The 15,634-nt window shown below is 39.1% G+C and overlaps 1 protein-coding gene across 1 annotated transcript in view; it reads right to left on the bottom strand.

Annotated features, from left to right (window-relative positions):
- Positions 1-15,634, bottom strand: part of COL25A1 (collagen type XXV alpha 1 chain) — a 323,161-nt gene that overhangs the window by 97,655 nt on the left and 209,872 nt on the right. Inside the window, exons 6-7 of the mRNA XM_069782996.1 lie at positions 8,720-8,746; positions 8,528-8,554 (exon numbers count right to left, since the gene is read on the bottom strand). Of these exons, the coding sequence (XP_069639097.1) occupies positions 8,528-8,554; positions 8,720-8,746 (54 nt within the window). The remainder of the gene's footprint in view (positions 1-8,527; positions 8,555-8,719; positions 8,747-15,634) is intronic.

Genomic DNA, 15,634 nt, shown 5'->3' with positions numbered 1-15,634 from the left:
TCCAAACATTTAAAGAAACTCACTCCTGAGACACTGCTAAGACTGGAATGATACATCATTTAGAAAACAGATGTATCAAATTTGCATTTATCTTATTATGGAATATAAGTTAAAAAAGTTATTAGATGGTAACATGCCAGAATCTTTACATCTGTGACTCATTAGCCCTGCTGTGCACATGGTCCATTCCTCTTCTAGATAAAACTACAATACCCGTGTAATGGAAATGAGTACAAACAAGAAACCTAAAAAGAACTAAAATCTGAGTAGCAAGCAATAAACTTTAAATCTCATTTATTAAAAAAGGGGATAAACAGAAAATCTTTTAACAACTTAATTTTTACTCATCAGCCTTTAGGATTACAGCACAGTAATTTTCAGTTATGTCTAAAATTTGAGATTTGACATTTTAAGAAGTGGAAACTCAAAACTTGTATTAGGTTTGATTTACTTCATCTTGAACATGAAGGAGAGCTGAGAATTAATTAAGAAAGGAGTTTAATTGGAAACTATGGTGGTTTGCCATGAAATTGTTTTTTTTTTCTTGAGAAGAAATGAAAGAATTTTGAAAGTTCTGTCTAGGTCCACACAAAAACTTTTACATAGCACACTTCACAGTCCAGCCCCAGCATTCTCAATGCTTCCCAACACCACACAGACAAGTTCAAGAGTAGATATCAGTACTGCAGTTTTCTGCCTATATAAACAACACATGAGACAAGGGGACAACCCCATTCTTCCATCAGCAGCTTAGTAACTTCTTTCGGCTTGTTCCCAAGTAGGACGAAGCTTTCTTTCCTTTGCCCAAAGCAGGCATAATCTCAGACCTAATGGTCAGAGACATGCAGTGCCAGCTTGGACCTGGATCATCTCCCCATATGCAACATGTGTATTTGGAGAGAGCCAGAAACACAGGAATATTAAATGGAACCCAGCAAAGAAACTATAATGGGTGCATAGTTTTCGCATGCGTGGGAGGCTTTAGAAGGCATTGCATCTTCTGGCATCCATGGAAGATAATGTTGGCACACAATGAGCTTCTAAAAAGGCATAAAAAGAGCTATCCTTCCCACAAAATGAGTTCTCTTCCTTTCCTGTCACTCTGCTATAAATATAGCTGCAAATATCCCCTAGATCTGTTTTATTTTTTCTCTATCTAAAGCTGTTCTCAATGATGGATTCAAAGTTACTCAATTTTCTCTTTATTTGGTTTGATTCTTGAACTGCACATAGGAAGGGCTCTTGTTCTACACCCTGGGGGGCCCTCACAGAATACAAAACACTACAGTGATCAACAGCGACCACTGGCCCACTAAATTCCTCTGCTGACAGCAACTCAAGCTCACCCTGAAACACTAGCTGGTTACAATTTCTAAATTTGCACATTTGTTGCATGCCTCGCTGCAATTTTTGCCCAAATGCCAAACAAAACATGATGCTTGGTGGAGGCTAACAGGCATGTGACCACGTAATGTAGTGTCCTGCTTACCTGCCTGGAAACGTAGATAAAGCCTACTCGTCCCCATACAATGGCTACTTAGAAAACCGAAGGATGCCAGAACATCATATCATTCCCTCTGTCTGATTTTTTACTTAGATGAAATAGTTCTCCTGTTACATCCATCACAGCCTTCAAAGATGTAATTCCCACTAGCAGTCCTAGATTTTTTCACAGTACATTCAGCTTTGTGCATTGCTCTACACGAGGTCAATCTTATAAGGTCATCATAACCTTGTCGTATGGCAAGTATAATAACATTAAGCAACAGTATTACTGGTCTTACACTGTGCTACATACAGCCCATTTTGACTGTTGCATTTGCTTAGTATAGTAAATGTCACAGTCCTCCTTAGGATTTTCCTTCTGACCTGCCAATAAACCCAAGCTGCACAAGCTTACATGTTCCTGTGAAGACATGGTAAATGAGACAGGAATTACCACCTGCTGTTCACTTGCACTTCCTAAGGTTACAGCCAGCTGCTGCTATTTCACATCAAATCACACAGGCTTCAGGCCAGAGTGATCCTGACACTCTTTATGGCTGCTTTAGCTCCCCCCAACACCACCTCCAGTTCTAATTAATCCCTCAGACCAAGTGCCAGTCCTGCAGCTAATTATTGTACCTGCCCTGGGGAATACAGTGTTTGGTATCACCCTGTAAGGTGCCATGGACTCTCAGCAGGAGCTCTTTTATATAATCCCTTTTATCATAACTGCTGCTTTCTCCATCAGCAAATCTGCTAACTAAAACAGTGCACCACAACAAGACAAGGATCCAGGAATTTCTTTTCACTTAGGCAATCATTCAGCAAAGAGTTTTAATTTGAATACATTATGTAACGATTCAAACTTTGTATTAAAATAATAAAAATCTAATGTTTAAGAACTAGCACAAACGGATCACTATAAAAGTATTATTTTCTATAATGACCTCTCTATTTTCACAGTGAATTCTACCTGACACTGCACTCAAAATGAACAAAACTGGAAAAAGCCAGCACTTCCCTATTTTGGTCCTAGTATTAGATGAATTTTCAGTGAAGCAAATATCTTTTCCACACAACTCAGTTACGAGTTCTGATGAGTGATCACCATCTGACCATCACAAAATATCCCTCCTGAAGGCAAACCTATTACTCTCACTGAAAGTGGTGGTAGGCATCCAGTTAACCTCAAGATGGGCTGGTCCTCCACAAAACCAAGCTGATTCTCACAGCAAAAATCTTCTGTCTGCCTTATGTTTCTCTTCAAATCTTATACCCGCTGCAGTTATGTGACACAGGTAAGTGGTTCAAGCCACTTCTGTGGTATTTATTAGGACTGGATGAAATATTTTTAATGAGTTGTTTTCCATCACATTGGTCTAACTCAAGTGTTAGGTATTGCAGCACTTTTGCGTGACAGCTGCAGTTTGAGATAAAACGACTACACGACGTTTTCTCAGGCACAGGACAGGGCTGTAGAAAAAGGAACAGGATGTACAGAGACTTCCTTCCTCACCATTCCTCTGGCATTACTAAAAAGGGGCAAGATGCAAACCAACTGGTGGTGAGTGAAGCCACGTGCTGCCTAGCTCTTAAGACAGGAATGACAACATCCTTGTCTTGGGAGCAGGTATGTGGCACTCTCTCTTGAGTGTCACAGCTGTTCTGCATTCCTCAGGGAACCTCAGGAGCCGAACATCAAAGGCATAGCTTGGCCCTGGAGGGTCATCCACAGCCAAAAGGACGCTCCTGTGAACTCTGAAAGGAGGCACATCTCAAGTCTGAGTGTCCCAATGCCTCAGACGAAGTTGGCAGCCGGTACAATCCGAGTTCTTTCCTAACCTCTTCTAGTTACAGAGCTCCAAGTTACCTTGCTCCAATTTGTTACCCTAGTTTCAGCTTAATGGAAAACAGGGGAGCCACAACAGCCTAATACTAGTGAAGTAGAACGGATAATTAGTCCCAGGAATGGAGTAGGTAAATACCCCTGTTGCCTTCTGGCAGATAAGGAAAAAAAAAGTCTCAGAAGTTACATTAACTGCTCACAGACAAATTGGCATTAAACCAGATGTCTGGCAGTTTTCTCAATGATGCTGCTTCGGTGAAATTTATGTTAACAGAAGGAATAATGGTTTTTTAGCCTTCTTATTGTGGCACACTAAGAGTATAGTTTGAAACAGTTGTTAGATATAGTTTATAACCTGAACTATAATTTGCTTTACACAGGACAATTAATAACAGAAGAAACAACTATGTGGGTAGCCATATTGGTAAAGTATGAATTTAAAGCAGTACTGTGTTTGTACTACATGTTTGAAGTAACACATAGTAAACCAGAAAATATGCCTTTATGCACACATAAGAATATCACTTGAGGGAATACCACCACTATATCACCACCTCTGCTGCAGCTTTTGACAGTATATTCATATAAATGAAACCAAAGAGCATTTAATCAGAAAAGAAAAAGCTGGGGACAATGCTAATTTATGCTAATGAAAACTACACAGTCCTTCTATTAAGGCAGATAAAATTCATGAGCAGTATTAAAAGTAAACAGGGAAGGGGAAAGGGTTAAATAGAAAAGAATATTATATCACTACCTGAACGTAACTGTTTTAACAGTCCACAAGGAATCTTTTTAATCTTTAGGACAATAAAGGTTAACACAATAAAATAAACTTCTGAGTACCTTTCTTTCTACAACTTAATCTCTTCTGCTGAAGATATTTTAGAGATATTATCAGTTCTGTGCAGACCCAGCTGCTAGGAAAATTTACTTAAACACACCAAAAGGAGAAAATAATATTACAGAAATACTTAAGTATGGCTTCTGGGTGGTTTCTCATCGTACCTAGACCAAAACCAATTTAAAAGCAGCTGCTAGCTGATGATTTCAAGACTTGATAATCAAGGAATCTCTCGTGTATCTGAACCAAAGGACAGAATATATTTATTATGTCATTTACAGAAGGATGAGAACAGACTGATTAAGACACTCAGTACTAGCTGTTCCATTCCCTCTGAAGATCCATTACCATTAATCAGGGTACAATCTCTACTTGGACAATATATCCTTTGCAATCCTACCATTATGAAATCTTCAAAGGCTTTTTTTAAACTGGGGTAGAGCTGAGCAACTGGAACTGAGCAGTGGACTGACATCAGCATTTATTCTAATAGTCCACAAGCTAAAACACGTCTTTTTTAATTTTGTCATGGCTCAGTACAGTAATGCATATCTCCGTGGGCTCAGTACAGTAATGCATATCTCCGTGGACATGTCATGAAGCCATGTCCTCTGCAAAAAGAAAAGCATCCAAAAGATTTACTAACATTACTGTTTCTTACACTGGCATTGAGGAAAGCTAGTTCTGCATTTGACCTAAATGTCTAGTCTACCAGAACTTTAGAGTAACGAGTAGAGATCTGATATAAAAATATAAGAAGAAATCAAAAAAGCATTTTTTCAAATAAGATCAGGACTTTTGATTGTATCCACCACTACCTTATCTGTGATCTCATGTGTCCAAAAGCTGTATTAACCTGCTGCTCAAACTCACACTTAGGGCATGAATTTCGACATCACTCACACTACTGGAATGTTGTTTTGGCTCACATTTTCTACAGACAGTAAGGGCATAAGTAGATTAAGCCACATGGCATTATGAACTAGAGCCCTTATGCCATCTCTGTATGATGAAGGACACCAATCAACAGATTAATTCTGAATACTTAAGAAAACCCCTCAGATTCTTTAAAAAAAGACAAAAAAAAAAAAAAATCAGACCCATTATTCTAACAACACAAGTGCCTGACCTCTGGGTGGTATTTGCAGGGTCAGGTTCCTACTAGTGCATTAATTTACTGAAGATATTTTCAAGAAAACCTGAACTTCAGAGCAGTTGAGTATATACTCAGCATGTGCAGTGACTGTGAATAAGGAGTTTTGAGATAACTGATTACTGGTTTTAGTTTTAAAATGATTTCGGAAAGAAGGATCTCTCAAAAATCTCAAGGCCCAAGGTGGAAACGTGGGTGGGGACAGAAAGCAACAATTTCTTGTTTCAGAAATATTTTTCTTTTTTTTCTGCAGGATTTTAAAAGTTTAAGGTCTCATCTTGACCTGGACAGTCTTCACATTTTATTTTGGTTTCTTTTACTAATGAAAATGCTGGGAGGAAAGAAAGCATCTTTTACAGAGAATAAGGGTAATTTTGAAATTTCAGTCATAAAAATGACTTGGAACAATAAAAATCTTTGCTAAGCTAAATGCTAGTTTCAAACCAATATGTGAAAATAGAAAACCAAAGAAACTTCAGGCTCCTTAACTGTAAGAGATGAATTTTAAAATGTCCATCACTTTTAGATATTATATCCAGTCTGCCTGCAAACTTGTCAAATCCAAATGTTGATGGCATCCCACAGTCACTTTCAGGTACAGTATTTCTCTAAAATAATAGGGTATGGTATTATCTCCGAAACCATTTATTTTATATAGGCAGTGATGGAAAACCATGTGCAAAGGTAACCAACCAGGTTTAAATGGGTTTAGTTTCATTTGGTGCATGACTGGCTTACACATATAATTTCTATTGATTATATTGTAAAACCCCTGGCACAGCAAGTTGAGCAAATTCACCCTGAAGACAGTCATTAGAAGAGATAACTGCTGTACCATGAAACATAAAATGGTCAGAGGCTTTGTAGTACTTATTACTTGTGAAATACACAAGGCAAAAAAAGAGAAGCTGCTGTAGAACACATTCAAACGCACTTCAAAAAAGATAAAGGGAAAACCAAGAAGACTGGGCAAATTACTTAAGTTATACCCATATACTTCAAAAAAAGGTACGTTACTACAATATGCATTGACTAAACAATCAGTGGAGGTTCAGCTAGCCCACAAGGTGCTATGCACCACCTCTTCTTCTCTACTGTGACCTTTTTCAATTCCTTTTCTATATTCAGATATAGAATTCAGTCTCAACTGCCAGCTGCCGCTGAAGATACAACTTTGCGATGTCCTTAAACGTGAATTCCTTAGGCTGGATATTTTTTGCTTTTTAGCTGCACTTGATTTACCAAAACCACAAAGCAGCCATAACCATGATTTGTACGGTTCAGTGAGGACTCTCCTGCTCTCCAGTATAGGGGACATGTCTTGGCAAAGAGGGCCACAACAGTCTCTGTGTAGCAGATATTCCACTGCACTCCTCGCAGGTGTTCTGCCTACAAGGTAACTCTGAACAAACTTGCATCTTCTTATTGGGTATTGCCAACACTTCCAGCCCAGGGACTGAACGCCACACATGCCTAACCACTTTCTAGTTCTTACATATGTCTCCAACATTTTGCCAAACTTTTTGGACCAGTGGAGGCTCTGGCACCTTTGCTTTCCCTCCAGAACTGTCCTCTGTCCTCCCATTTTATGCCACCATGAGAAAAAACAGCACCATCATTCCCTTGTGTTGACACCACTTTAGTTGTTTTTCTGCGTTCAGACCTCTGGGTCTTTCCCTGGAAACTTCTCCAATACCCATAATTCCAGATTCTTATCCTCAGCTATGTAATACTCTTTGCAACATTGCTCTTCCATATTTATTTGTTACTGTATCCCTCTCCGATACCTCCGTCAAATTTGCTCTCCTGTTCTGAACTGAACACCAGTTCTTCTGAACGTAAGGTCACTTAGTGCAAGCACCTACGCACAGACCTCTGACTTATGCTTTCTGAATGGAGCATCCTCTCCTAAGCCACAGGCACTGCTCCACTCTCCTCCTCTGCCCTCTCTATCCTCATGTTTCCCATGAGGTTCTGTAGCACAGAACCAGCCAAAATATACAGCCCAGCATAGCTTCTGAGAGACACTAAATTTGCTTAGAAGTTAAAAGGAAATGTTTACATTCTTCAGAACCTTGTCTGTGTGTTAGCCTAGAAAAACCATGTTCCTCACATTGTTACTCTCTACTTCCTTTTTATTTCTTTAAATAGTTTTCCATTTCTTCTTTTTGACTTTCAACTGGAATAATATTTAAAGCTATTCGCTAATAGGCCTCTGTCTTTAAAGTGCAGTCATATCACCAAGCATAACAGAACACCCTGTAGGTAATTAACACTGGTAGCGCCAACACCAAATCCAGCTATAAAAACATGTTGTGACTTTAGATAATCTTATTGACTGCAAAAAGGAAAATAAAATAAAATAAAATAGTAGAATAAAATAAAATTGCAAATTCAAAATATTTAACGTAGTTGACAGAAAAAAAATAATTCATGGAACGTGCTGTGATGGAAAAATTCATAAATGGGTAACCAAAGAGAGTCACTATGTCATCAGAACAATGTAACCAAATGTGTTCTAATGAAGCACAGATGTAAAGAGGAAAGAACTGGCATAGCCAATCTATCTGAACTTTCACCCCTGTATTCCCCTAGTTGTCTGTTAAAATAAACATGATATTTAAAAATTAAAAGAACTTCTACATTTCCACAACTAAACCGTGTTCCGTCTAACTGTCTGGATATATTTACGAGGTGACAATATTGTTATTATAAAAAATATTTAATACATACGTATCAGGAAAAAGAGCTAATACATGCATACATTATATTTGTTTATAATTCACTAAATACTAGATACATTTTACATGAAATCTAGAAGTACATTTATTAGAAACCCACCGGCCCTCTGCATTGTGGGAGCCCATGCAAGGCGTGAAAACATTGCTGGGGAAACTGAAAGGTTTGGTTAGGAAAGCCAGCTTTTATACAGCAGAGCAAAATCACTGTGAAACTTGCTTCTACCCATAATGGAAATTGTGTATTTTAATGCATTACTTACTATTGTTACTCAAATCTTCCCAGACGCTATCTGGTCATGTTCAGTATTATTGTCCTGCAGACACTTACTTCAACATGCAGGGTAAATGCAGCTAATAAGCATAATTAGCTCAGACAGTGTATTTAATTTAGTTTTGCGCTAAAGACTAATTGCCTACTCAGCGAAGGGGAAGTGTAACATTTTTTTTAAGATGCTTACCCGAGGGCCCTGATCACCTTGATCTCCCTGCAAAGTGGAAAGATGAGATGATAGGTTTAACACAGCATCTGTGTGCTACCCAGCTCTCTTACATAATCTAACATTACACTGTGTCAATACAAACGGTCTCTTTAGTTCATGCTGGGAGGGCTTTCCGTTCACCTTGTAAGTGTCACCCGTACATCAACTCACCTTCTCGCCCTTTGGACCAGGTGGACCCTGAAAGAAACAGAAGCAAAGATGTATTACTGACACTGATGAAGTCCTAGGACATGGCAAGAAAACAGGTCTGCACCAACCTGTGATTTCTTCCTAACAATGTATTTCCTTATAATTTTTCACTCCAAACACCAGGGCTGTTCCAGAGACGGCTTCTTCACTGTATTAATACTAGGCACTGTGCAATTATTTCTTGAATAGTTTGCTCACCCCATGTGTTGAATCAGACTACATAGACAAGCAAAACTATGCCTGAAATGGCAAACTTTCTATTGATATCAGTTAGGGACAATAGTTTATCTCCTATCAGATAATAAATGTTTTCTAAGACTGTAAAACTTCTTTGCAAGTGCAGCTAATAAATTCAGAGACATATAAATCTGCCATGTATTTTGGCACCCTCCTTGGCTTAGATTGCCAAAGAAAAATGGATTAGGGCATCTAAAAGTAGCGTTTTCATTCCTATCTTTGGCAATGCTGAAGTTGATGTTTAGTCTCAAGCACACTGTTTTAGGCAAAATGAGCTCTTTGTATAACATGATTTTGCAGAAGCAATATTTATTGTTACTTACCACCAGACAAACAGTAAGGTGACAGAATCACAAAACAGCGAGGTCCTTTCCTATTCCATTTTTATTGAGCACCTTCCAGAAAGCTACCAGCAGGTTTCTAAAACTCTGGTTTTCAGGTTAGTATCTTGTGAATAAAAATGCTAGCAGTCTGCAGAGAACTGGCTGCTTACACAGTGCAGACTCTACCTCCAGCTTTCTGAAAGATATGCAGGTGTTTCATTACAAAGAAGGACCTGAAGTACATACAAAAGCAGCTGGAAACAGAGAAGGAGCCATCCGAGCTAGTAGGGTCCACTGTTATAACAGAAAGGGAGAGTGTGTGTGTGCGTGCACATGCAGCACAAGAAAAGGTTGCCACCAGCAACATAATTAGAAATAACCAAGTGCAACCTAGTTGAGCTGAGCACATTTGAACCATTTCAGCATTTACCCTAGTAAAAATTCATGTGGTTCACATAAATGCAAATGGAAGGAAGGTCAGCCTGCTGTGTATTAAAGATGTGATCGACCACATGCAAGTCTTCGAGAATCCCTATTGTAGCCAATTTTCTGCTTATTTTTAAGGGCTTCTGGTGCATGCCAGAGAAGAGCATCTGCTGCTAAATCTTTCAAGGAGTTAAAGCATATGCCTCTCCTTCCATCTCTTCCATCTGCTGCAGAGGACATAGAAACAAGCCTGCTACCTGATGTCCCCACATATCCTTTAGGTAGGACAGTGCTCACTGCTAGCTGAGTGGAAACCATCTGCTCAATTAACTACAACCCCTGTGTACTTTGTGTTGCACTGCAAGAACTCGTCCTCTTTAAAAACAAATTAAACAAAATAATTTAATGAATAGGACAACCTTGCTGCACCTTTAAAGTCTCTCTATCTATTTTTTTCTTATACTTTAACCCTTACTGACCCTTTCCAATGCACGTGTTCATATATATGTACTGGAAATTACATGCAGCATTGTCTACTGTTAGCTGCAGACTCCACGTATACTTACTTGGACATGACATTACAGTAGAGCACATTTTCAGCAGGCCCACTTTAAAAGATACACATACATGCCATTGAGCTTGTCAATTCACAAACGCATACAATCAGTAACACAGTACTTGCAGAATGGGAAGAACTAAAATCAGTCAATGCTGGCTGTTACCACCATTTTCACAGTGAACGTGGAGCACAAGCAAAGGGCTGTGCTCATGTGTCCCATCTCCTTGAATTATCAAATCATTACTGGCTCCGAGCATCTTACGGGCTGCAAACTGCACATAACGTGACCCCTATCTGCTACAGTCAGAATCCTATTTCTTGGGTCTTGGGCATGAAATTATAGATAACGTGGCATGACCAAGACTGCAGACAGATGTTGGCTTTTGGATCACGCCACGATTGCGGGAGTTGTTACTGCCTCACCCAGAGGGCCAAGGCCATTCTTACACCCAAGGGTAGCGCTGCTTCTGATGGGGTTTGGCTCACAACTTCTCTGAGGCGTGCCTGCCACAGCTCTGCCAGTTGGTACAAACTAAGACAGCAGAGATCGCATCAGCTCCCTGAACTAAGCTGGCTCACTGGAACAGAAACAAGCTAGAGCATGCTCACACGAGAGGTTCAGCCAGCAGATCTGCAGGGCTACTAGACCGTCTCCCTGGTACAACTGCTGGCGATATGCTCAGCTGTTTCCACCTGCAGAAGTGGCTCCTGCCTCTCCCCTGCACATTTGCCTCTGTTAGGAGTTCTCTGAAAGCACAGTCCATACACAAACATGTTTTTTGATAAGACTGAATCACATATCTGAATTAAAATTTGTCTGTGTAGGGTTTTCTGAAAATTACCTGTCCACATCATATTCAGAAATCCAGGGGTTTTTTTCTTTGCTCTCTATTGGGCAAAGCCAGCAATTATGACTACTTGGCGTTTGCTCTCCCTGAGTGCCACACACCATTGTTCCTATTAAGTCATTCTTCCAGCGCACAGATTTTTCATACAAAGTCTTCATCACTATCTGACAACTTTATTGTACCAGAAGTTAAAAACAGGTTTTCAAAAGGCCACGAGAGCATTTCTGGTGTGAACATTCTCACAAGTCCCTGCGCTTGTATTTGCAGTGCTTTTGCTTTCCACCAAGAGTCTTGAAAAACAAACAATTGCAAACAAAAATAGCTCTTTTGGATGCTAGTGAAGAGGACCAGTGGGGTTTCATCGAAAGAAAATTAATGTAATTCTTTCATGGCTTGTTCACCCATCTCTGGCTCTTCGCCTATTGTTTCAATTGTTCTTTATTGTTTTTGCAACTTTAAAAAGAAAATTCCTATCCTCAGCCTTTGACATCTTCTTTCCATTTGTACTGAGAAAATCTCCCAAGGTTTTTACTGCAGAATTTATTAGTGTGTGTACACTGAGTGGAGGCAGGGAGGAAGAAAAATCTGAGGGAAAGTTGGGTTTGCGGGGGTGGGGTGTGATTAGGAGACAGATTTGTTTAAAGGAGGGCAAGGTTTCTTCTGTTTAAGGGTATAGACACAAGGAACAGAGTGAGTAAAATAACACTAGCTTTGTAGGCCACAGCATAGACATCCTGCTTTTTTCCCAGGGAGAATTCTGTGCTTTCGTTTATGAGATGGCAGAGATCAAGCCACTAGCTGCTGCACAAATGTGAAAGCATTTTGTGTAAGTTATATGAAACGTCTGAGGTCAGAGCATTTCTGAAATAACTTTACAGTGTTTTCACTGGAAACAGAGGCTCTTTTCTCAAAGCGTAATTATCTGCTCCAGACTACTATACATTTCCAAGGAGAGTTTATAGCCTGCTTCACATAAGCAAGGCCTTGTAAATCACAAACACGTGCAAAATCTGCATTCATAATTAAGCGACAAATACTACTGTTTTTAAAACAAGGTCTTCTAAAGCAGACTGAAAGGCCTCCAGGCACCTGCCAGCCAAGAACAAAGCTGAAATCAGGGTCAAATCCATTCAACAGCCATGTTCAGGATTACTGGCAGGTGACCTTTTTTTTTTTGGCTATCAAAATCCCATTTCCATTCTCCGATGAAATCTTTACATTATTATAAATATGTCTACAAGAAATAGAGGGGTAAGAGAATGCAGTACTAGAAAACATGAGACCAATCCTTGTGGTCTTCCTTCAGACAACATTCCCCTTAGGGTTAACTGAGTGTGATCAGCATGATTTTTCACACAGCTGGTATTTTATAATTCATTCCCTGAAAGATGCTAATTTTGTATTCCACCCTTGCGGCCATTGCCACCTTTATAGTTTTGCAACAGTTACATTCAATCGACCTCTTGAAAAGCCAGTATTTGATTTATATTGGTTTTACAAGCATTCAAAATTATCTGAATTCTCTTATGGAGATATTCTGCCCATATTCCTATTGCTATAGATCTGCTTTTAACTGTAATACAGGCATTCCTACCATGACTTCACCAAAAAAGGCTCCCTTAAGCATTGAGGGGAAAGTAGAACTGAAAATAGTAAGGGATTCTCAAGAAGGGGTTCAAAGAAACAGCAATGTTTTTAGGTTCTGCAGAAAGCTCCAAAGTCAGGGCAGAGGAATCCAGATTTTTAGTGACTATTAGATAACCCATATGATGCCACTGCCAAAAGGACCTGCCAGTGCCTAGCACAAGCTGGCAACAGCCAACCAAGCAGAATCAGTTGGACTGTGTCAGTACCAGGTCCCAGTGGGATCATCCACCTTCAAGGCTCCTAAGGAACCTGAGATGTCAAACTCGGCAGCCCCCATCAGACAGAGCTACCATAGAAGACACAGGTAATAATAAACTTTTAGATACAGTCACTGCTTTCCTTCATTTCAACCACAACAGCCATAGGTGAAGGCAATCTGGCAGCTAGAGGACTGAATGTAGCTTGCAAGATTCAGCCTTGATTTTCATTTGTGATGAAACAGCATACAATGTGTTCATCCCTACTAGCAGCTACAGCATCCACAATAAGAGTGCAATGGGCAGTGTAAGGGAACAGTGGCCTTGTGGAGATGAGCAGAAAAGTGAACCAGATAGTCCAATGTCATCTAGACAAATTCAAAAAGGAAACCAATTTGCCAACTTAGTTTAATCATGTTTTCACTACTAAATGACATGCCATACATTGCCTAATTCAATTCCTGCAGTTTATTTTGAGGGTAAAAGGTGGTCTCAGCACATAACAACAAAGTATTCAGTTACAAAAGTCAAACTTTTTCTTTCTTTGAAATTTAGCTCATGACTTTCACAAGTTACAAGTTCCTGGTTGGAACAACAATTCCCAGTCTAACTATAGTTGCTGGAAAATATTAGGATCAGATATGCTGAATCGTAAGATAAGAGGTTACACAGAGTATTAGGAAACGCAATACTATTTCAAAGTTCGTACATTCATTTTAGTCTTGCATCCACTATGCAAGCCCTGAACTGCTGAGCACTGTGGTTTTGGCATTTGCTGAACTTGGCCATGTTTACAGCCAGTGTTTACATAGGCTAGTTTACAATGCCAACATCTCACCTCGCATCATTTTTACAACTGCTCACAAGAATTTCCAGTGAATCTGAACAGCTTCTACCACTGAAATTATATTCCCTTCTCTTTTACATATTTTCTTCTTCCCCGGGGATATGACTGGCTTATGGTGAAAACTTTAAAGAAAAAAAACCAACCTGCCACCCAAAAGACTCTTACCAATCTTTCCTTTGCTCCCCTTATATTCTCAAGTTTTTGTTACAATATTCCAAGGCAGAGAAAAAGAAACCTGAGTATTTGACACAATAACTGTGCCTGAATTAATAAACATTATGTAAATGGATGTAACCTGAGAAACATAAAATTGATATATATAACAATCTAGATAAACAGCTCAGTTAACATTCACATCAACAAGTAAAATGTAAGTGAAGCCTGCCATAAATTCATACAACCATAATCAGAAGTCAGTGATTTATGCCAATACATAAATCAGACAAATTCATAAACTGCAGGCACAAGAACACGATCTACCCAAAACGTGTCAAGAAAGCATTTAGACTGTAATTTAGACATTCATTTCTCATGCAATGCTCTTGCTGAGATTGGGATGGGGTGCTATTTTGAACTTTATAACATTGTTCACAAAAATCATCAGATTGTGTCATGAGCTGCAAAGGGGTCACTGCTAATGGACTAGTTCAGCACCCAGGAGGAAGCATAAGGCTCAGTGTCGCAAGCAAGAACCTGCTAGAGGAGGTCTCCTCTTCCTTTCTCTGACATACTTGCTTGCTTTGATTAATCAGTAAGGCTGTCATTTTCCCCCCATTTTTCTCCCCTTCTACAGACAAACATGATGTTTTGTTTGAAAACCTACAAAACTCAACACAAATAGTCCTATATCGATTCCATGGTACGGAGAGTATATGACTATGTACCCATTGCCTGAGCACGAAAAATCAGGGATCGGCTTTACTATTTCCAGAAATTAATTTAAGCAAATGTTATAATCTGAATCAACTGTTAAGTTTCTTGTGAAATTAATAGCTGCCGTACGTGTCAGTAAGATCAAAGATATGGTGACAGAAAAACTTGTCACATTATTAAAAATAAGAAAATGGCTTCTGGTAAAGTCAAAAGGCTCCTGACTACCACTTACTGCTCAATGCACTGTAATACATGTATTTTCTGAATCTAACCCCTCATTGCCTTGTCCACAGTGCACCTTGCTATTGTCCTACTTGCTAGATAAGCAGACGTTTACTGATGATATTAGAGTTTTGATGCAATACTGTAAAAAAAAAAAACAAACCCACAAAGGAAATCCCACTCTACTAAACACGTAAAACAGCACATAAAACCATGGATGAAAATACCTAATATTGCTAAATCTTTCATTTTATATGAAAACATCCAGAGTTTCTGCTTTCAATAATGCCATAGGTGCAAGGAAGATACAAACACATAATGTTAGTTACATCAAAAAGACAGAAACACACAAATTTTTGCCTGGTGCTCAAAACTGCAGGAAGACATTTGAAAACAAAACTGATGTGTGCCCTACGGAATCAAAATTCCTAAAACAGACCGAACAGTGAGCTTTTTTTACTATTACTGTTACATTTGCTATTTCCAAACCAGTCTCAGGACTTTTTGGAGTTCAATCCATGATTGTAGAAATATTTTTTAATGACAGTACAACAAAACACTGGTTTCAGTGTTCAATACTTGGTTTATAAAACATTCTAAAAATGAGACATGGTTTTGATACAGACTGGTTCAGCCTTCCTATTCTTCCACCAATCCTCCAGCAGATCCTTGTCTCATTACATGTCCACCTGACACT

The sequence above is a fragment of the Haliaeetus albicilla genome, chromosome 1 (genome assembly GCF_947461875.1).
Source record: "Haliaeetus albicilla chromosome 1, bHalAlb1.1, whole genome shotgun sequence".
NCBI lineage: Eukaryota > Metazoa > Chordata > Aves > Accipitriformes > Accipitridae > Haliaeetus > Haliaeetus albicilla.
This window is presented reverse-complemented; position numbering and strand designations above follow the sequence as displayed.